A 22,737-nucleotide genomic window follows, 5' to 3' on the forward strand; every position below is an offset into this window, starting at 1 on the left:
GGTGAGGAGGAGGCGGGAGTGTTGGGGGAGGTAGGATGGGCAAGCAGCTGGGGGGAGGAGGGCGAGCGGTGGGTGGGGCGAGCGGTGGGGGTGCTGACGAGCGGGAATGGGAGGCCGGGTGAGGGGGAGGCCATGGAGAGGGGAGGATGGGCTCAGAATGGGGCAAAAGTGGTGGGCTGAGAAGCGTGGAAGAGGGTGGGATGAGAAGATGTATCCCAGTGTGGAAGAAGGATACTAGAAAGTTAAGGATTGTATCAAATTGAATGAAAAAAACGCACAATGTGGTAAAGATTTATGGTAAGCCAGAGGATTGGGAAAGTTTTAAAAACCATCAAAAGATGACCAAAAAAACAATAAAGAGGGAGAAAATAAACATCGAGGGTAATCTAGCAAGTAATATAAAAACGGACGGCAAGAGATTCTTTAAATATATAAGGAAGAGAGGCGCCAAGGTGAACATAGAAGACAGAGTTGGGATAAGGGGAGCATTTTCAGGATGGCAATCTAACTAGTGGAGTCCCCACAGGAATCAGTGCTGGGACCACAATTATTTACAACATATGTTAATGACTTGGATGGGGGATGTGAATGTACTATCGCCATTTTTGTGTCATCCACAAACTTAAGTGGGAGGGCAAGTGGTGAGGATGACACAAAGAGACTACAGAAGGATATGGACAGGTTGAGTGAGTGGGCAAAAACTTGGCAGATGGAATATAATGTGGGAAATGTGAGGTTATGCACTTTGACAGGAAGAATAGAGGAGCTGAATATTATTTAAATGGAGAAAGACTGCAGAAAGCTGCAGCACAAAGGGATTTGGGGGTCCTCATGCATGAATCACAAAAATCTAGTATATAAGTTCAGCAGGTAATAGGGAAGGCAAATGGCAAATGGAATGTTGGCCTTTATTTCAAAGGGAATGAAGTATAAAAATAGGGAAGTCTTGCTAAAACTATACAAGGCACTAGTTAGACCACACCTAGAATACTGGGAACAGTTTTGGTCCCCTTATCTAAGGAAGGATATACTGGCATTGGAGGCAGTCCAGAGAAGGTTCACTTGGTTGATCCCAGGTATGGAGGGATTTTCTTAAGAAGAAAGGCTGAGTAGGTTGGGCCTGTACTCATTGGAGTTTAGAAGAGTAAGAGGCGACCTTATTGAAACATAAAAGATTCTTAGGGGGCTTGACAGGGTGGATGCTGAGAGGTTGTTTCCCCTTGTGGGAGAGTCTAGGACTAGAAGGCATAATCTCAGAGTAAGGGGTCACCCATTTAAGACAGAGATGAGGAGGAATTTCTTCTCTCAGAGGGTAGTGAATCTGTGGAATTCTTTACCGCAGAGGGCTGTAGAGGCTGGGTGGTTAAGTATATTCAAGGCTGAGATAGACAGATTTTTAATCAGTAAGGGAATCAAGGGTTATGGGGAAAAGGCAGGAAAGTGGAGTTGAGGATTATCAGATCAGCCATGATCTCAATGAATGGCGGAGCACACTCGATGGGCCGAATGGCCTATTTCTGCTCCTACATCTTATGATGAGCAGTGGCGTGGCACAGTGCTGCACAGCAAAGGTGCAAAGCAGTAATGGACGCAGCATAATGATGAATGCATCATCAAAACATGAAATAATTGAGAGCAGGAAAAGTATGCAAAAATAAACATATGATCAATAATTATGGAATGGTGCACAGCACAATGCTAGACCCCTGAGCAGGTGGCACTATGTAACGCTGAGCACATACACCTCCGGTGTACTCAGCGGAGTGCTTCACACAGGAACATTGAAAGCACAGCTGACTGGGTTCACAGTTGTGCATCACAGTCACAGTCTATAAAATGCTACACTGGACTACTGATCTAATGTGGTTTGTCACGCTAGCCGAATATGATTCATTGGAGTCAACAAGCGTACAGAGGCTTCCCATAGTTTTCCATTAAATAGCAGAGGGGCACTATAGCCTAAGAATGCATTTGATGGCATGGCTTGTGCATCACTCTCCAAAATCAAGTGAGAAGCGAGATCTACGAACAAAAGGAGGGAGACCTGATCACGAATCACATGGAGCGGTGATTATTATTTAAAGAATGAGTACACAATCTAATTAGCTGCCATCCAATTTTTTGTCAGAATTTTGGTGGGGGGAAATCCTCTTGTGAGAATTCAAAATCAAATCGCGTTTCTTTTGTGTGTTGTGATGGTCTTCATTTGCGTGCCCAGGGGATTGCTTGTACTATTGTACAAGACCGAAATTTGGAGGTTTTCATTATCCTCCAGAGGAAAACCTCCATTGTGGCGAATACTTGACGTTGCATTGTTTATCAGTAAAAACCAATTCTTTAAAAACTTAAATGAGTCACACTTGGCAGGTCCGGCTGGGCATTCTTTTTGCTAGTTGAAGAAATTCAATAGGATGGAGGTGTTTATGAGACTAATGAATAGGCTGTCCCCCCACTCACAAAGTCTGAGATCACAGTGCCATACATGCATGTTTGTCATGATTGCGGTTTCCCGATTACCATATTTCCCACCACCCCCGTGTTCTCCTAATCTGGGTGATTTTATTCCTGTATACACGGCCTGAGCATAACAAGAAAGTGTATTCAAAGAACAGACTGCTATACGTGCAGGAAAGAACCTGATCCAAGATTATAATATCTATAACTTCAGAATTTTCCAGATCTTGGACTGATTTTTTTCCAGTATCGACTGTTTAGTTCCCCCCCACCGCCCCCACACCCTCTCCTTTAACCTGCTAGTACTGACTCCAAACCTTTTATTATGCAGAGTGGGGATAAGGCAGAGCCTTGAACTGTAAGAATCACTCGTGCTCTCATCCCCCTCAACAAAACCCTCTGTTTCTCTCTCCACAGATGGTGCCTGACCTGTTGAGCGTTTCCTGCGTTTTCTGCTTTTACTTCCGATTTCCAATATCTGCAGTAATTTGCTTTTGTTCCACAATGTTCTGCATGTGCTCGAGCTGAACCATGGCATTTGAATATCTGCAAAGTCCTCCTGTAAACTTGGAGACGACTTTTGACTAGTTTAATAACTCAAACCATAAGCAATTACAGAGTGTCTTGAACATATGATCTAAGGGACACTCCAGTGCATTACTGAAGCATTGCTGCGCTGATGGAGGTGCTGCCTTTTGGAAGAGACGTTGAAACCGAGGCCGCATCTTCTTTCTCGGGTGAATGGAAATGATCCCATGGCACTTTTTCAAAGAAGTGCAGGGAGTTCTTCCCAGCGGCTTGGCCAATATTTATCCCTCAACCAACACCACTAATCCCGTCGCATTCTGAGATCCACACTCAGTGCCATGCGCCGCCATATGAACACACTCGACCTCTCCCTCCAGCAGCACCGCCGCACCCTTTTTCAAAGATGCACGTGCCCCCAGTTTCATTTTATTCTTCGCCTCATCCGACGCCTCAACAAGAAACTTTTTCTCTCAAGTGCTAAGGAACGCAAGCTCCAACAACTGATCGACACCACCACCCCTGCCTGTCCCTCTGTCTCCACCCCGTCTTCCAATCCCAGCCCCGGCCGTGTATTCACTATACCCCCTGACCTTCCCCTCTCTGACGCTGAACGTTCAGTGCTCAGCAAAGGACTTAGTTTCATACCCTTACGCCCTCATCTCAATGAATTTCGGGCTCGGCACGATGCTGAACTCTTCTTCCGCCGTCTTCGTCTCCCCGTTCAACGGATCCTTTTACCCACCTCCAATATTCTCCCTCCATCTGGACCCCTCCCTCTGGATTCTTACCTTCTCTTGATCTTTTCATTGAGAACTGTCAGCGTGACATTAGTTGTCTCAATTTCTCTGCTCCTCTCACCCATTCTAACCTGTCTCTCTCTGAACTTACTGCACTCCGTTCTCTCAGGTCCAACCCTAACCTTGTCATCAAACCTGCTGACAAGGGTGGTGCTGTTGGTGTCTGGCGCACTGACCTCTACCTCGCGGAGGCTGAGCGTCAACTCGCAGACACTTCCTCCTACCTCTCCCTGGACCATGACCCCACCACTGAACATCAAGCCATTGTTTCCAGGACTGTCACTGACCTCATCTCCTCTGGAGATCTTCCTTCCACAACTTCCAACCTGATAGTCGTCCAACCTCGGACAGCCCGCTTCTACCTCCTACCCAAAATCCACAAACAGGACTGTCCCGGCAGACCGATCGTGTCAGCCTGTTCCTGCCCCACAGAACTCATTTCTCGCTATCTTGACTCCCTTCTCTCTCCCCTTGTCCAGTCCCTTCCCACCTACATCCGTGATTCCTCTGACACCTTACGTCACATCAACAATTTCCAGTTCCCTGGCCCCAACCGCCTCCTCTTCACCATGGACGTCCAATCCCTCTACACCTCCATCCCCCACCAGGATGGTCTGAGGGCTCTCCGCTTCTTCCTCGAACAGAGGCCTGAACAATCCCCATCCACCACTACTCTCTGTCTGGCTGAACTTGTTCTCACACTGAACAATTTCTCTTTTAACTCCTCTCACTTCCTCCAAATAAAAGGTGTGGCTATGGGTACCCGCATGGGCCCCAGCTATGCCTGTCTCTTTAAAAGGTATGTGGAACATTCCTTGTTCCAGTCCTACTCCGGCCCCCTCCCACAACTCTTTCTCCGGTACATCGATGATTACTTCGGTACTGCTTCATGCTCTCGTCGGGACCTGGAAAAATTTATTAACTTTGCTTCCAATCTCCACCCCTCCATCATTTTCACATGGTCCATCTCTGACACTTCCCTTCCCTTCCTTGACTTCTCTGTCTCAATTTCTGGTGATAGACTGTCCATCAATATCCATTACAAGCCTACCGACTCCCACAGCTACCTCGACTACAGCTCCTCACACCCCGCTTCCTGGAAGGACTCCATCCCATTCTCTCAGTTCCTTCGCCTCCGTCCCATCTGTTCTGATGATGCCACTTTCAAAAACAGTTCCTCTGACATGTCCTCCTTCTTCCTTAACCGAGGTTTTCCACCCACGGTCATTGACAGGGCCCTCAACCGTGTCCGGCCCATCTCCCGCGCATCCACCCTCACGCCTTCTCCTCCCTCCCAGAAACATGATAGGGTCCCCCTTGTCCTCACTTATCACCCCACCAGCCTCCACATTCAAAGGATCATCCTCTGCCATTTCCGCCAACTCCAGCATGATGCCACCACCAAACACATCTTCCCTTTACACCCCCTGGTGGCATTCCATAGGGATTGTTCCCTCTGGGACACCCTGGTCCACTCCTTCATCACCCCTTACTCCTCAACCCCTTCCTACGGCACCTTCCCATGCCCACGCAGAAGATGCAACACCTGCCCCTTCACTTCCTCTCTCCTCATCGTCAAAGGGCCCAAACACTCCTTTCAAGTGAAGCAGCATTTCACTTGCACTTCCCTCAACTTAGTCTACTGCATTCGTTGCTCCCAATGTGGTTTCCTCTACATTGGAGAGACCAAACGTAGACTGGGTGACCGCTTTGCAGAACACCTTTGGTCTGTCCGCAAGCATTACCCAGACCTCCCTGTTGCTTGCCATTTCAACACTTCACCCTGCTCTCTTGCCCACATGTCTGTCCTTGGCTTGCTGCATTGTTCCAGTGAAGCTCAATGCAAACTGGAGGAACAGCACCTCATCTTCCGATAGGCACTTTACAGCCTTCCGGACTGAATATTGAGTTCAACAATTTTAGATCTTGAACTCTCTCCTCCATCCCCACCCCCTTCCCGTTTCTTCCCCCTCCTTTTTGTTTTTTCCAATAATTTATGTAGATTTTTCTTTTCCCACCTATTTCCATTATTTTTAAATGTATTTCCACCCATTGTTTATTTCTACCTTTTAGTATTACCCCACCCCCACTAGATCTTATCTATCCTGTCTTCTACTCTTAATTAGCACATTCCTTTAGATAATATCACCACCTTCTTTGTTCTTTTGTCCGTGACAGCTTTTGGTTATCTCCACCTATTACTGGCTGCTTGTCCCAACAACAAACCACCCCCCGCCCCCCCCACAAAACCAGCTTATATTTCACCCCTTTCTTATTTTTACTTAGTTCTGTTGAAGGGTCACGAGGACTCGAAACGTCAACTGTGCTCTCCTCCGCCGATGCTGCCAGACCTGAGTTTTTCCAGGTATTTCTGTTTCTGTTTTTGTTTTGGATTTCCAGCATCCGCAGTTTTTTGCTTTTACCACTAAAACAGATTATCTGCTCGTTATCTCATTGCTGTTTGAGAGCTTCCTGTATGATAAATTGGGTGTAAGGCACTGTGGGACACCCCGAGATTGTGAAAATCAGTATAGGCACGTAGGAACAGGAGTAGGCCATTCAGTCCATTGAGCCTGTTCCACCATTCAATGAGATCATGGCTGATTTGTGCCCCGATTCCATTTACCTGCTTCTCCCTCATAGCTCTTCTCTTAACATCTTTGGTTAACAAAACTCTAACAATACCTATGAAATCTACTAATGTAGCAAGGAAGTTTTGATGAAACTTTATAAAACACTGGTTTGACCTCAACTAAAGCATTGTGTCCAATTCTGGGCACCACATTTTAGGAAGAACGTGAAGGCTTTAGAGAGGGTGCAGAAAAGACTTATGAGAATGGTTCGAGTGATAAAGGACTTCAATTATGGATAGATTGGAGAAACTGGGGCTGTTTTTCGTAGAGAAGAGAAGATTAAGAGGAGATTTGATTAAGGTGTTCAAAATCAGGAGATAGATAGATAGAAAGAAAGAAAGAAATTGTTCCGTTTGGCGCAAGGGCTGAGAATCAGAGAACATCAATTTAAGATTTTGGCACAAGAACCAAAAGCAACAAGAGGAAAATTTTTTGGCGCAGTGACTGGTATGCACTACCTAAGAAGACGATAGAGGAAGATTCAATCGGGGCTTTTAAAAGGGAATTTAATATAATATGAACCTGAAGGGAAAATATTTGCAGGGCAGGGGGTGGGACAAGCTGACGTGTACTTGCAGAGAGCTGGCATGATCTCGAAAGGCCGAATAGCCTCCTTCTGAGCTGTAACCATTCTATGATTAGCTCCAGAAAGCACTGACTTAATCCAACTGGAGTGAGTATCAGTCAATGCATTATCACTAGAGCAAGTTTACAGTGGCCTCATATATGTTAGCAGAACATGGAATGATGCCCATCCTGTACTGAAGCACAGTTGGTACAGAGCATTTTCCGTTCCTTCATACAATGCATTACCAAGGCAATGTGGTTAGACGTGAAGGGAAGAAACTTGTGTAGTTTGGCCCAACTCCAAAAGAGCAGGCCAGGCACAGGAGAACAATCATCCTGGGTTTGTTCAACAATATAGTAAAGCATTAACAAAACCCTGGCTTGGTCAAATCTAATTAGAGGCTAGCCTCACGTCAGATAATCCCTGGTCCCTTCCACTCACAGTGATGTGTCAGCATCTGTTTCATTGAATAAACTCTGCATCACATGCAATAACACATTAGCATCACGTCAAAGAAAATAATATCTATGAGAGAGGGAGTATGTGTGCTGGTACAGTGCCTCTCTTCTGTCTTTATAAAATGAGTTACCAAGGCGATAGCAGCAAGCAGAAGGGGCATGGAAACTTGTAGCTTGGCTCTGTTCCAAAATGGCAAGTCTGGCACAGGGACAGCCAGGAATCTTGGACCATTCAAAAGTTTACTTTAGAAAAGACAAGTTTCAAGGCTCCCCCGCAAATGCCTCAGTTGTAAACACACTGCCAAGTGAGGAAACAGCCTTATATACCATTTAAGATCTTGCTTTTGATTTCCAATCTGCACTGTGAATTGTGTTACCAAATGACTCCATGTCCACACTGTGCAGCACGCTTGGATCCTGATGGCAAAGCAACACCAGTTGGGTGGTGTGACGGAACAATTGGGACAGAGGAATATTGGTGTTAATTGGTGAAGGCGGTGGGGAGAAGAGAAGGAGAAAATCCATATGAACTGAGAAGAAGGTAGAGACTATGAGCATGAACTGGAGTGATAGTGGAGAAACATACCAGTGTTAACTTTGGGGGCTATTGGGTAGTAGGGGGAAGGGTTGGGAGAGGGGGAAAAAGGTGAAAGACTTCCAGAATGAACTGAGTGTAGACAGTACACAGGAAGAAAAATGCCTCTATGTCACTGTGACAATATTAAAAAAATCAGAGTGTACTGTTACATACCAACAACAGCCTGCAATTACTCCACAAGAAATGAGCGAATAGTCCTAAAAATCTTTGGCTAGACACTGATGGAATCTTGGGTATATCTGCAGCCTAAGTTATAACAAGCTGCTGCTCTTTCACTCTTAATTAGACATCGTAGCTTCTAACTCAGCTCCTCACTTCATTACAGCCTTGGTTCAAACATGGACAAAAGAGCTGAACTCCCGAAGTGAGGTGAGAGTGAGTGCCCTTGACTGAGTGTGGCATCAAGGAGCCCTAACAAAACTGGAGTCAATGGGAATCAGGGGGAAAATTCTCCGCTGGTTGGAGTCATACCTAGCACAAAGGAGGATGGTTGTGGTTGTTGGAGGTCAGTCATCTCAGCTCCAGGACATCACTGCAGGAGTTCCTCAGGGTAGTGTCCTAGGCCTAACCATCTTCAGCTGCTTCATCAATGACCTTCCTTTCATCATAAGGTCAGCAGTGGGAATGTTCGCTGATGATTGCACAATGTTCAGCACCATTCGTGACTCCTCAGATACTGAAGCAGTCCATGTCCAAATGCAGCAAGACCTGGACAGTATCCAGGCTTGGGCTGACAAGTGACAAGTAACATTTGTGTCACACAAGTGTCAGGCAATGACCATCTCCAACAAGAGAGAATCTAACCATCACCCTTTGACATTCAATGGCATTACCATCGCTGAATTCCCCACTATCCAGATCCCGGGGGTTACCATTGACCAGAAACAGAACTAGCCATATAAATACTGTGGCTACAAGAGCAGCTCAGAGGCTAGGAATTGTACGACAAGTAACTCACCTCCAGACTCCCCAAAACCTGTCCACCATCTACAAAGCACAAGTCAGGATTGTAATGGAATACCCCCCACTTGCCTGGATGAATGCAGTTCCCACAACACTGAGAAGCTGGACACCGTCCAGGACAAAGCAGTCCGCTTAATTGGCACCACATCCACAAATATTCAGTCCCTCCACCACCGACGCTAGTAGCAGCAGTGTGTACCACCTACAAGATGCACTGCAGGAATTCACCAAGACTCCTCAGACAGCATCTTCCAAACCCACAACCACTACTACCTAGAAGGACAAGGGCAGCAGATAGGTAGGAATGCCACCACCTGGAAATTCACGTCCGATTCACTCACCATCCTGACTTGGAAACATATCACTGTTCCTGGGTCAAAATTCTGGAACTCCCTTCCTAACAGCACTGTGGGTGTAATGACACCACATGGACTGCAGAGGTTCAAGAAGGCAGCTCACCACCAACTTCCCAAGGGCACTTAGGGATGGGCAATAAATGGTGGCCCAGCCAGCGACACTCACATCCCGTGAATGAATGAATATTAAAAAGAATTGAGTGCTACAGAATTTTAGCACCGAAACAGGTCATTCATCCCGATGTCAATGCTGGTGCTTATGCCTTACCCTGCTCCATCTAGTCCTTTCAACGTCACCTTCTATTCCTTTCTTCCTCATGGACTCATTTAACTTCCCCTTAAAGGTGTCTCAATGTAATTTACCTCAATTACTCCTTCTGGTAGCAAGTTCCATATTTAAACACTCGCTGAGAAACGTTAAAATCATAACAATCTTATGCTTCATTTCGGGTTGCCAACCCTCCCAAATTGCCCTGGGGTCTTTCAGGATGGGGCATGAGTCTGTCAGGCACTGCCATTTGCCACCCAAAGTAATTTGTGTATTTCTGGACTGTTAGGTCAGCTTTTGCTAGTTAGTTCTATATCAGGACCCTAAATCCATCCCCTTAATTGTCACTAGCAACAACCCTCATGTTAAAAAACAAACTCAAAATACTCTCTCCAGACAACCCAAGTTTGTGAATTCAGGCATACTATTCAACTAGACGCAATATGAAGAAGCTTCACAAGCCTTTGGCTGAACTATTCGTGAAGGGAGAAAAGTCTCTTCAGGTTAAAATTTTCATCCATCTCATAGGCACCTTGCGATCTTCTGAAACCCTTTTGTGATGACACTGTCAGATAACAGATGCAGATAACTAGGGAGTGAAGCTTTAAATACCGTACGCAGCTCCGACTAAAGAGGTGGAATAAATTAGAAGCTTGGGAAGAGAATAGATGTTGGTTGTATTTTAGTCGATCACCACTGGCCAACAAAAAATTTCTGTTCTTAACACCCAATGTCACAGAATTTGAAGCTTTGTTGAATACGTTTAAATGCCATGAGTTCTGGCAAGTGCACAGTTAGTGGTGTTGCCGACATTCCCCAAAACTGCAATTTATGAAAACACCTTGACACAAGCTGCCACTTTGTTGCTATCTGAACCTGTAACAGATTAGTGTTTACACAAAGGCACCAGTTTTACTTTATTGCCATTGCACAGGAACAGAATGTCATGCTACCTGTCTGATACTATGCACAGTTTCCCACCCCTGCAATTCTCAAAGCCACGATCACGCCCAGTTATCACATCAAATGAGCTGAGAGGTCTGATTTCTGCACCCACCCATCCTCCCAATATACTTCTGATAGCAGAACAGGTGCATATCAACATTTACAATAGCAACGGCATGGAAAGATCCCATTGTGGATCATTGCTGCTTTAAAACCCATTTCATTCTTGATACAAACCTTTCACAAAAGTTTATTTCAAGCGATTTTAAGAATCAACTGGGCATGCTTTCCCTGCATTACAAAGGTCACCCATGCTTCACTGGCTGAGAAGCACTTCAGAATCTCTCGAGATCATGAGAGGCGCTATATGAATAACATTTCCGTGTTTCTGAATCACTTTTATCCTACAGTGCAACCTGCATCTTTGCACCATTCAACAGAGCCAAAATTGTACAAACAGACCTATATGCTTCATTTCGGGTTGCCAACCCTCCCAAATTGCCCAGGGGTCTTTCAGGATGGGGCATGAATCGGTCAGGCACTGCCATTTGCCACCCAAAGTAATTTTTCTCAACACCAGAGCACCCCACTCCCTCATCACCCCCCCCCTTCACTGACATCACCGGCTGCTGTTAGAGAGAGCCCAGCCCCAGATGTGGCTGGAAACAGGAACCAGCTTGTAGAGAAACAGTCAAGAGTGTGGATGGTGAGGCAGGTGGTTTTTGGGGGCGGGGGGGGTGTAGAGGCAGATGGAGTGGAAATGGTGTGACTGTATTGGGGAGTGGGGCTCAGGGTAGAGGGGTAATATGAAAGGGAAACTGGGGAATGGAGTGGGCTAGGTTCAACTTGATGAGTGGGAGCTGCTCCAAGAGAGGAGCAGCCACGAAAAAGGGACAAATGAAACTCGGTGATATTATGGTGAACGGTTGCTTCAATTTTGAGACCAAATGGGGAAGATGACTGAGGATTCTGGAAGAACCAAGGATAGGAAAGGAGAAGGAAAAAAAAATTTGGTCTGGTGAAGGTCATACCAACTTCACAGAATGATACAGCAAAGAATGAGGCCATTCCGTCCATTGTGTGGGTGCTGGTTCTGTGACAAAGCTATCCAATTTGTCTAGCATTTCCCCTACTGCCCTTGAAGTTTTCCCTTCCAAATATTTTCTTTGAAAGTTACTATTGAATTTGCGTCCATTGCCCTTTTACATCAGAACACCAAACCTAAATATTTGAACAGCTGGCTGCAATGCAAATTTCCCCATTAGCAACTAATCGGACAATTTTCTGGATCTCACCGGATCAACGGAGACCCTTCGATTCTTGGCCTGATAGACAGCGTTGTTCTGGTTTCCATATTTGGACATGTAGGTCCGGGGAGGCACCTGAGGTGGGAGAGTCTTACTTCTACTGACTGGTTTCCCAGAGGTTTCCCCCTTCCTGTCTTTTCTCTTGCAGATGGAGTTAGGGCCAATGCTCCCAACTCTTATCAGCTTTGTATTTTCCCCATAGGTAGACATTAAATTCAGCTTCGTTATGGCATCATTCAAATCGTCATAGTCAATCAACTCAAACTCTTCGTCAGAAATCCTTTGGCCGGAGTAAATATTTGGTGGTTCTACAATTTTGCCATTCGAGTCATCGTTGCTGGGAGAAAATAGATTGATGTCGTTAGGTATGGTCAATTTCTCGATGCTGTCACTGGGCAGCCCCTTGGACCAATGGTCTGTTAATGTGGCATTTCGACTGGGGCCTAGAGGAACTCGTGGTGGAACTGGTGGAGCATAGTCAATGATGGAATAATCTCCTTGTTGGCAAGACGTCCCATCAGTGGTGTGGAGCCCTGTACGGATTGGTTGTTGCATGGAGCCACTGATGGAGGAGTTTGTGGTGGTGGTGGTGGCAGTTGTGGCCGTAGTAACATCCTTCCACAATGAGTAGTATTCTGGGTCCTCTTGACATTGATGGTCTGGAGGCCCAGGAACTGAGGTAGTAGAAGAACATGCAATGCCTCGACTTGACAAAGAGGAGCCTTTGCTGTAATTGAGACCAGGATCTGACCCCGACAGGCCATGGGACCCTTTAATGACATTCCGGTCATTTCTGAGTTGGCTGTAATCCAATAAAGGCTCCTCAAAGGGAATCAGCTGCAAGCTGTTAATGTGTTTGGGCTTGCCGTCCTCTCTTGATGTAGTGCTGCTCTGACGAAGCCTCGAAAGGGCATCATACTCCATCTGAAGAGCCTCTGCCAGGGCCAGCTCCTGCCGGCTGATCCCAGAGAACTCCCAGGGTTTCCAGTGTTCCTTACTGCCCGTAGGTTGAGACATCCTAATGGCTGGTACGGGCGAACCTTACTTCTGGAATAGGTGACCAATGGACGAAGTCATAATGGATTGCACCTAAAAAAAACAAAAACAAAAAAGGGCTTTAAATCAATCTTTCCCTAAGCTATGGAACTGATTCTTAAGCCAAATCTGTGGTTTAATTGGGGAAGGGGCGAATGAGGGGAAATGGTAGCACTTGAAACAAATTTCCAAAATAAAATCTTTGCATGAGGGCTGAGTGAATCTTAAAGTTATAATAATATTTATTCTTATCCTTTAATAAAGTGCTCAATGAAATATTGGGAAGACTGGAGCAATTGAATGCTGTGAGTAAGAATTTGAACCTTTCAAACATATGAATGAGGAGGAGTAGGCCACTTGGCCCATCGAGCCTTCTCCACCATTCCATAAGATCATGGTTGTTCTGACCGTAACCTCAACTCCACATTCCTACCTACCCCCGATTTCCTTTCATCCCCTTGTTTATCAAGAATCTATCTAGGTCTGCCTTAAAGATATTCAAAGACTTTGCTTCCACCACCTTTTGAGGAGGAGAGTTCCAAAGACTCATGACCCTGAGAGAAAAAAAATTCTCCTCATCTCTGTCTTAAATGCATGACTCCTTATTTTTAAACAGTGATCCCTAGTCCTAGCTTCTCCCACAAGAGGAAACATCCTTTCCACGGCAACCCTTCAATCTTATATGTTTCAGTCAAGTCACCTTTTACTCTTCTAAGCTCCAGTGGATACAAGCCTAGACTGTCTGGCCTTTCCTCATAAGACAACCCGCCAATTCCAGGTATAGGTCTGGTAAACCTTCTCTGAACTGCTTCCAACACATTTACATCCTTCCTTAAATAAGGAGACCAATGCTGTACACAGTGCTCCAGATGTGGTCTCACCAATGCCCTATATACCTGAAGCATAAACTACCTACTTTTGTATTCAATTCCCTTTGCAATAAACAATAACATTCTATTAGCTTTCCTAATTACTTGCTGTACCTGCAAGCACACTAACCTTTTGTGATTCACACATTAAAATACCCAAATCCCTCTGCATCTCAGTGCTCTGCAATCTCTCACTGTCTAGACACTTTGCTTCTTTATTTTTCCTGTCAAAATGGACAATTTCACATTTTCCCCACATTATACACCATTTGTCAAATCTTTGCACACTCACCTAACCTATTTAGATCTTTTTGTAACCTCTTTATGTCCTCTTCACAACTTACTTTCCTACCTATCTTTGTATCGTCAGCAAGTTTAGCAACCACACCTACGATCCCTTCATCTACATCATTTATATTAATTGTAAAAAGTTGAAATCCCAGCATTGATCCCTGTAGTACATCACTTATTACAACTTGCCAACCAGAAAAAGACCCATTTGTGCCTACTCTCTGTTTCCTGTTAGCTAGCCAATCTTCTATCCATGCCAGTATGTTACCCCCTACACCATGAGCTTATATTTTCCGCAATAACCTTCGATTTGGCACCTTATCAAATGTCCTCTGGAAATCTAAGTACAGTACATCCACCAGCTCCCCCTTTTTTTTCCATAGCACCTGTTACTTCTTCAAAGAACTCCAACAAATTGGTTAAACATGATTTCCCTTTCACAAAACCATGCTGACTCTGCCTGAGTACCCTGAACTTATCTAAGCACCCTGCTATAACATCTATAGTAATAGCTTCTAACATTTTCCCTATGAGAGATATTAAACTAACTGGCCTGTAGTTCCCTACTTTCGGTCTCCCTCCCTTTTTGAATAAAGAAGTTACATTCGCTATATGTAATCAAGAATTCCTGCCCACAATGTGCAGCAATGTTTAATTGCTTACAGGAGCAGGGTATCTGAAGAACCAGAGTAATGGTGGGGGGATGGAAATCAGCAATGGTGCTGTCCTCCAACCAAAAACACAGACACACTCCTGGAAACAGTGACTATTAAACATATGTATTAATGCATGTCTTTCTTGCATTCAACAGAATGTACACTTTACATGGTTAAGGGCTTTTCCCCATTCTAAAAGTAGGTAAGTGTTTCTACAGCTGTATAGGTTAGACTGCTTCTGGAGTACTGTGTACAATTTTGGGTTCCTTATGAAGAAAGGATATCATTTCATTAGAAGCAGCTCAGAGAAGGTTCACTAGGTTGATTCCGGAGATGAGGAAAGGTTGAGCAGGTGGGCCTATACCCATCGGAGCTTAGAAAAATGAGAGGTGATCTTATTGAAACACATAAGATCCTGAGGGAACTTGACAGGGTGGATACGGAGAGGATATTTCCCCTTGTGGGGGCATCTAGAACTAGGGGATACAGTTTAAAAATTAGGGAGCCCCCATTTAAGATTGAGATGAGGACAATTTCTTTGTCTCAGAGGGTCGTTAGTCTGTGGAATTCTCTTTCCAGAGAACAGTGGAGGTTAGGTCATTCAAGGCTCAGTTAGATATATTTACGACTGACAAGGGAGTGAAAGGTTAAGAGGGAAGACAGGAAGGTGGAGTTGAGGCTCCAATCCGATTAGCCATGATCTTATCAAATGGCGGAGCAGGCTTAAGGGACTGAATGGCCTACTCCTGCTCCTAACTCATGTTCTAATCATTGGACGAAGATAAATACTACCTTTGACTCCAATGAAGGGAAAAACTATCAAAATAGCACACACAAATTTGATGCATTAACCATTTCACTCAAGAAGTTTCAAAACTCGGGATGAATGTAGCAAAGTGGAAGAATTTATTGCGGTGGTGAATTTAGCAAAAGAGTTTCAGAGAGTGGGGGCAAGGTGGCTGAAGGGTCTGCCATTCATTGCAAAGTGGAGGGAGAAGGGAGTGATCAAAGTTGGAGGGATGAATGGTGTGAACAGGGATGAATGGCTGAGGGAGGTTGCAGTTGATAGGAACAAGACCAGGGCACAGAGATCTGAAGATAAGGAACTGGTTGAGCAGCACTTGAGGTTCCGCCCTCCTCAGGTTTAGCTTGAGCAACCTCCAGGAAGAGGAAGGAGATTGAGGGATAGGGTGTGGAGTTTTGTCCGGGAGACAAACAGAGCCATCTTAGGAGGAAAAGTTCAAGATTATCTTAAACACTTGCACACAAGTGCAAGTTAAACACTTATACACATATAACACCTTTACCAAAGCAAAAGTCCCAAGAATTTTTACAGAAGTATTATCAAACAAAATTTTATTCCGAGTCACACAAGGAGATATTAGGACAGGTGACCAATAGTTAGTCAAAGAGCTAAGTTTTAAGGAGCATCTCAAAAGGAGGAGAGGTAGAGAGGAAATTCCACAGCATATGACTTTGACAGCTGAAGGCACAGCCACCATGGTGGAGTGATGATAATAGGAGATGTGCAAGAGGCTAGAATTGGAAGAACTCAGAGGCATCAGAGGTTTGTAGGGTTGGAGCAGATTACAGAGACAGGGAGGGGTGAGGCCATGGGAGGATTTTAAAGCAAGAATCTGAATTTTAAAACTGAAAGGCTGCCAGATCAGGAGAGAATGTATGTCAGCAAGTATAGGGGTGATGAGTGGATGAGACTTGATGCGAGAAAGGATATGGTCAGAGTTTTGGATGAGCTCAAATTTATGCAGAGCGGAAGAGCAGCCAGCAGAGTGTTGGAATAGTTAAGTCTAGATTTAACAAAAGGCATGGATGAGGATTTCAGCAACAGATGAGCTGAGGAAGGGGCAGAATTAGTCATGTTCCAGAGGTGGAAGGTGGTGGTCTGGATAATGGTGTGGATATGTGGTCAGAAGTTCATCTTGGGATCAAATACATCACCAACAGTTTGATTCAGCCTTGCAGTTTGGTGTTTATCACCAGATGTTAAAATGTAACATTTAGGGGCAGTTACTTAGATGCTATCATTTTAAAGAAACTCTGCTTCTCTCCATCTCCCCTGATGCGCCAGATGCTTGCTAAGTTCTGGTTTCACCAGCTCTTGCACTTCATCTAACTGGCCAAGCCTGGACAGTGGAGTGTTGGTAGTGTCTTCATTCAGAAAAACAAGCTCAAACTGTCCTCATCCAATGCACAGCCTTCCAGATAACACTTAGCAGTGATCAGGAAAGGAAACCTTGCATGTGATTTTATTCCTCCTTTGGCTAGAGATTAAACTGAGACCCAATTAAACATCTCTGCTGCCTCCAGAGTGGAGATCAACTGATTCCGGAATCAAACCCGAGATCTTCCTTTGCGCCTCAACTACCCATCGGCTTAACCAGATAAAGCAATAAGGAATTAGACAGATTAAGAATAAAGATCATCTTTTGAAGACTGTGATTATCCCGGGGAATTATATAGATCAGCTTCCCTCACCTTCAAGTATGAATTAGAAGCTGGACACCATCCAGGACAAAGCAGCCCACTTGATTGGCACCACATCCACAAATATTCACTCCCTCCACCACCAGCACACATTAGCAGCAGTGTGTACCATCTACAAGATGCACTGCAGGAATTCACCAAGGCTCCTTAGACAGCACCTTCCAAACCCACAACCACTACCACCTAGAAGGACAAGGGCAGCAGATAGATGGGAACATCACCACCTGGGAGGTTCCCCTCCAAGTAGCTCATCATCCTGACTTGGAAACATATCGCCGTTCCTTCACTGTCGTTGGGTCAAAATCCTGAAACTCCCTTCCTAACAGCACTACACCACATGGACTGCACCAGTACAAGAAGGCAGCTCACCACCACCTTCTCAAGGGCAACTAGGGATGGGCAATAAATGCTGGCCCAGCCAGCGAAGCCCACATCCCATGAATGAATTTTTAAAAAGATTTACTGCAGCACACATGCACATTCCAAGGGTGTAATATCCACACGCAAAGTAGAACTCCATAAATTATGACACATTTACCTAGGACTGGAGAATTTTAGCTATAAAGCTAGGGTTAATTTCTTTGGCACAATTGAAGCTGATGGGATATTTAATTGAGGTGCATAAAATTATGAGAGGCTGAGATGGGATGGGTAGGAAGGAAAATGTTTCCATTAGTGGAGAGGTCAATAGTACAGGGCATAGATTTAACATAATCGGCAGAAGGATTAGAGGGGAGTTGAGAATTATTTTCACCCAGAAGGTGGTAGGGGCCTGGAAATTACAGTTTGAAAGAGTGGTAGAGGCAGGAAACTTCATCACATTTAAAAATGGTTGGATATGTACTCGAAGTGCCATAATCTACAGGATTACAGATAAAGGGTTGGAAAGCGGGATTAAGTAGATCTCTTTTTCCAGCCAGCAGACATGATGAGCAGAATGGCCTCTTTCCACACCATAAATTTTGTATGTTCCTCAGTGGCTCAGTGCGTAATATATCACTGGGATATTACAGAGTTTGATCAGAATGACCAACTTCACTCTATTCACAATTAGTCTGTGACTCCCATCACAAAACCAACAATGAACAACAACAATATGGAACACGAAATATAAACATGACCTCAACAGAAGGTTATTCACATGCTCTGCAGCCAGGATGCTCCACACAATTGTATGACCTTCTGTGCCCTATGAAATCATAAGCAGGAGGTATAAAAAAAAACAAATGCCAATCTGTTCTGGAGTGAAGTGAAAAAAACCCATGGTTAAAACTGAGAGCCCGCTCTGCCTATTCGAGCGCTCAATAAAGAACCCACCCTTTGACACATTTCGATGAACATGGAGATCTCCCAGTGACCTGATATTATGACACTGCTGATGGTAAAAGCTGTGTTGTTCAAATCCCAGAGGGAAACTTGGAAACAACTGTCATACCCCATTTTTGCAATTTGTATGTGCTGAGATGCAGGCTTTGAATTCAGTAGTAATAAGACCGGAGTCTCAAGAGGTTTTTTTTAATAAAACTAAATGAAATATTTATTAATACAAGGAAGTTTGCAAGCAAATACATTATGTCTACAGAATTACTACTATATTAACTACAAAAAGCCCCTAATTAATCTGACTCTCTGTTAGACCTCCAGTAAGGCAACAGTAAAACACAGATTTAAACAGACCCCTAGCAAAGCACACTCTGGACAGTCACATTCAAGATGAGTTTCTTTCAGCTCTGGGTTCTTGCAGACTTGAGACTTACAGGCTGAAGGCTTTAGATCTTATAAACCCTCGTCCTTTTACCAACAGCCTTCTCTTCCTTTACACATATTTTCCTCTTTGTCACTTGGTTTTTTAAAAACTTTAAATCTTCTAACAATAAAACGCTTTCATAATACCCACTTTACTAGTAAACTTTAAAAAAATTGTTTCTGAGCGTCACCTGGTTAGGTGTGATATTTCACCCACTCTTTTGAATTCAGCAGTAATAAGAACACCAAGTCTCAAGAGGTTTTTTATAAAACTAAATCCAACATTTATTAATACAAGAAAGATTGAAAGCACATACTTATGTCTACAAAATTACTACCATAATAACTACAAAACTCCCCGAATTAACCTGAATCTCTGTTAGGCCCCCAGTAAGGCAACAGTAAAACACGCAGATTTAAGCAGAACGCTAGCAAAGCACACTCTGGACAGTCACATTCAAAATGACTTTCTTTCAGCTCTGCCTGCATCTCGAAACATACAAATTGCAAAATTTACGAATGCAAGTTGTCCCCTTTATACTTCACCTTCAATTTCCCTATGTTTATCTAATTACAATTTCAAACCTACTTCTCTTCTATACATCAAAGCCTCCAGACCATCTGGCTTTAATCCAATTGAGACACACACACACATACACCACTAAACTCTATTTTAAAATAATTACCAATATCATTGTTTTTTTTCTTGACATCTGACCACATTCTGATTTCAATCCACCTCAGGAAAACTAAAGAAACAGGTGGACTGCCTTTGGGGACAGGTGGTGGTGGGGGGGGTGACCTATATGAGGAAAAAATTTACAGAGCGGCTCCAGGGATGAGGGACTACAGTTACAGGAATAGATGAGAGAAGCTGGGGCTGTTCACCTTAGAGAAGGTCAAGAAGAGATTTGATCGAAGTGTTCAAAGCCATGAGGGGTCTTGACAGACTAGATAGAGATAAGCTTTGTGGAAGGGTTGAGAACCAGAGTGCACACATTTAGGGTGATACCCAAAAGAACCAAAGGTGATGTGAGGAAAATCTTTGAGATGCAGCAAATGGTCAGAATGTGGCAATGCACTGCCTGACAGACAGAATGTGAAGGAGATTCAATTGTGGCTTTCAAAAAGGGAATTAATAAGCACCTGCAGAGAAAATATTTGCAGGGCTACAGGAAAAGCATGGCGGAGTGGGAGTAGCTAAATTGCGCTTACGCAGCACTGGAATGAACTCAACAGGCTGTAATGCTATAACTGTTCCATGATTCTATAAGCACATGGCTATGGGACATTACTGGCAGAGTGGAGGCTGCATTTTCCCACCAAGCAACAGACACCTCTGTTGCAAAGTGTGCAAAAGGCCACTGGGTATAACTCTGTCCATGTGTAAAATAGGTGGTAGCAAATCAGCAGCCCCTCTCACATCCCTCCCAATATTTTATCTTGATTGAAGCCGATGCAATAAAATTTCAGAGATGTAAACGGGCAACTCACTTGCACCGACTTTACACGATCACAAAACATCAAGATCAGCCCCATAACATGCAGTACTTTGAAAATGTGATAAGATGGGATATAAATGCATATTGCTGAGACAAACCTCAAACTCAAAAATGCACATCCTCATTAGTTACAGATATGGCCTGTCTCCCACATGCCACTGTATGCAAATTAGGACATTCCTATTCCAATTCACTACCCCTCGGGATCTCATGGCTAGAAGCTCCTTATCCCACTTTTGTCTCCCTACAAAGTTTTGCTCTACAAAATTCCTGCTTGGCATCACCTATGATTTATTGCTTTGTCACATTGAATTATCCAGCACAGCCTTCCGTTCTTAGACAATCCTTCAGGATCCGGGATGACTTGCTTCCACCCTGGCTCGATGGGTTCTGGGATGGCTGAGAAGTCCAATGCAAGATCTGCAGACTCTGCCACGAGCGGGCCAGGGGGTGCTTGGAGGGTTGGGTAGATGGGTTGTTTGGAGGTTTGTGCGCTCTCGCTGCCTTGACTTCACCTCTTTGCGTACCCGACAAAGTCTCTCGACGTGTTCAGTGCGTTCCTGAATGAATTTTCTCCATTTTGGTCGGTCAGAAGCCGGGGACTCCCACGAATCAGTTTGATCCCTTCAGAGGTGCTTTGGGGACATCCCTAAAGTGTTTCCACTGTCCTCCGGCCAGTCTCCTGCTGTGGCCGAGTTCCAGATAGAGCAGTTGCCTTGGGAGTTTGGTGTCGGGCATACAGACATCATGTCCAGTGGAGCTGGTTTTGAGCGATTAGTGCCTCGATGCTGGGTAAGTTGGCTTGGGAAAGGATGCAGCTGTTGGACTGCCTTTATTGCCACTGGATTTGGAGCTACCAATGGCAGTACTTCTCCAGTGTTTCAGGTGCCTGCAAGCCCTAGTGTCTGAAACATATAGAAACGCAGAGACCACTACTGCCTGGCATGACCTTAATGTGCTCCTCCCGTGCTGGTCTGGAGATTAAGACCATCATGCCTGAGCAAGTCATCCAATCACGTCTCCAATTCCCTGCAAATGTTTTCTTTTCAAGTATCTATCCAATTCCCCATCTGAAAGTCCCTATTGAACCTGCTTCCACTACCCTTTCAGACAAGTGCATTCCAGATCACAACTCGGGCTGCTTCTAATAAAAAAATCTCACCCCTCTTCCCCGTTCTTTTGCCAATTATTTCCCACCTTCCTTCCTTATTTTTAAAAATGCGGTTTTGCTTCTTTACCTAGTTCCTTGAGGAAAAAAAAAACCCCCTTGCCGCCTCTTGATTTCGACCAAGTGCTGCACTCGTGTCTGAAATAGACATAGAAACTGGCAATAGATGCAAGATCTCCGCGTTAACAGAGCAACCCTTTCATTTTCTCTCTCTCACACACACATACACAGACACAGGCAGACTGACCTTCCCCATCACGTTAAGACTGCCCCGTTCCTCCCCGCCCATAAAATCAGAAAATCTTGAGAAAGAAATCCTAATGTTACCCACTCCCCCCTCGCCAATGTGGGGAGGAGGAGGGGGGGTGCAATCCCCAGTCTCATCCAAAAAACGGACTGTGAGCTAAACTCGCTACCACATACATTGAGAGAGAGCGAGGGAGATCTGCATCACCTCCATGCCCTTGCATTACACAATGAAATAAATGTGCATCAGTCCAAGTATCCATCCACCTGCAACTCAAGTCGCTACATCGAGGAGATTCCCAGAGTGGAGAGGAAATTCCTTGCACCTCTCCCCAATGTTCACTCTCTCCCCCCCCACCCACCCCAACAACACAGGCTCAATACAGAGCTAAGCTTCATAAACCCCTTGACTCTCAGCAATAACTGCAGTAAAACCCGCCCAGAATGAACCAAAAAAAATGATTTACCTTGTTTCTCTCTCCGCCTCTCAGTATCAAGCAAGGAAATTAAATAGCTCCTTCTCTTCCTCCCTCTTAAAAGTCCCCGATGGGATAAAACAATCTAACCATCTCTTGGTTCCTTTACGCTCTCCATTCCTCCAGCTTCACAATTAACATACACAAAGTGTTGTGTATGTGTGTGTGTGTGTGCAAGAGAGAAAACCTTTTCCGGTCTTTGGAAAGGGGAGAGATGAATGACAGATGGAAAAATGGTTGTGAGAAAGCTGGCCTCTGCTGGACAGTCTCAGGAGCTGCATCAGGGACAATGTTCAGGGGTGGGGGTTTAATAAGCTTGTCCCAAAGCCCCCCCCCACCCCGGTTCTGTCCCCTGAACTCACACTTGT

General features: G+C 44.7%; 1 protein-coding gene across 1 annotated transcript in view; it reads right to left on the reverse strand.

The window, feature by feature from the left end:
* pik3c2b (phosphatidylinositol-4-phosphate 3-kinase, catalytic subunit type 2 beta) overlaps nucleotides 1-22,512 on the reverse strand; it is a 164,918-nt gene extending 142,406 nt beyond the window's left edge. Inside the window, exons 1-2 of the mRNA XM_078546393.1 lie at nucleotides 22,361-22,512; nucleotides 11,864-12,964 (exon numbers count right to left, since the gene is read on the reverse strand). Of these exons, the coding sequence (XP_078402519.1) occupies nucleotides 11,864-12,892 (1,029 nt within the window). The 5' untranslated portion in view covers nucleotides 12,893-12,964; nucleotides 22,361-22,512. The remainder of the gene's footprint in view (nucleotides 1-11,863; nucleotides 12,965-22,360) is intronic.
* Nucleotides 22,513-22,737: the final 225 nt, after the last annotated feature.

This window comes from Cetorhinus maximus, chromosome 8 (assembly GCF_964194155.1).
Source record: "Cetorhinus maximus chromosome 8, sCetMax3.hap1.1, whole genome shotgun sequence".
Taxonomy (NCBI): Eukaryota; Metazoa; Chordata; class Chondrichthyes; order Lamniformes; family Cetorhinidae; genus Cetorhinus; species Cetorhinus maximus.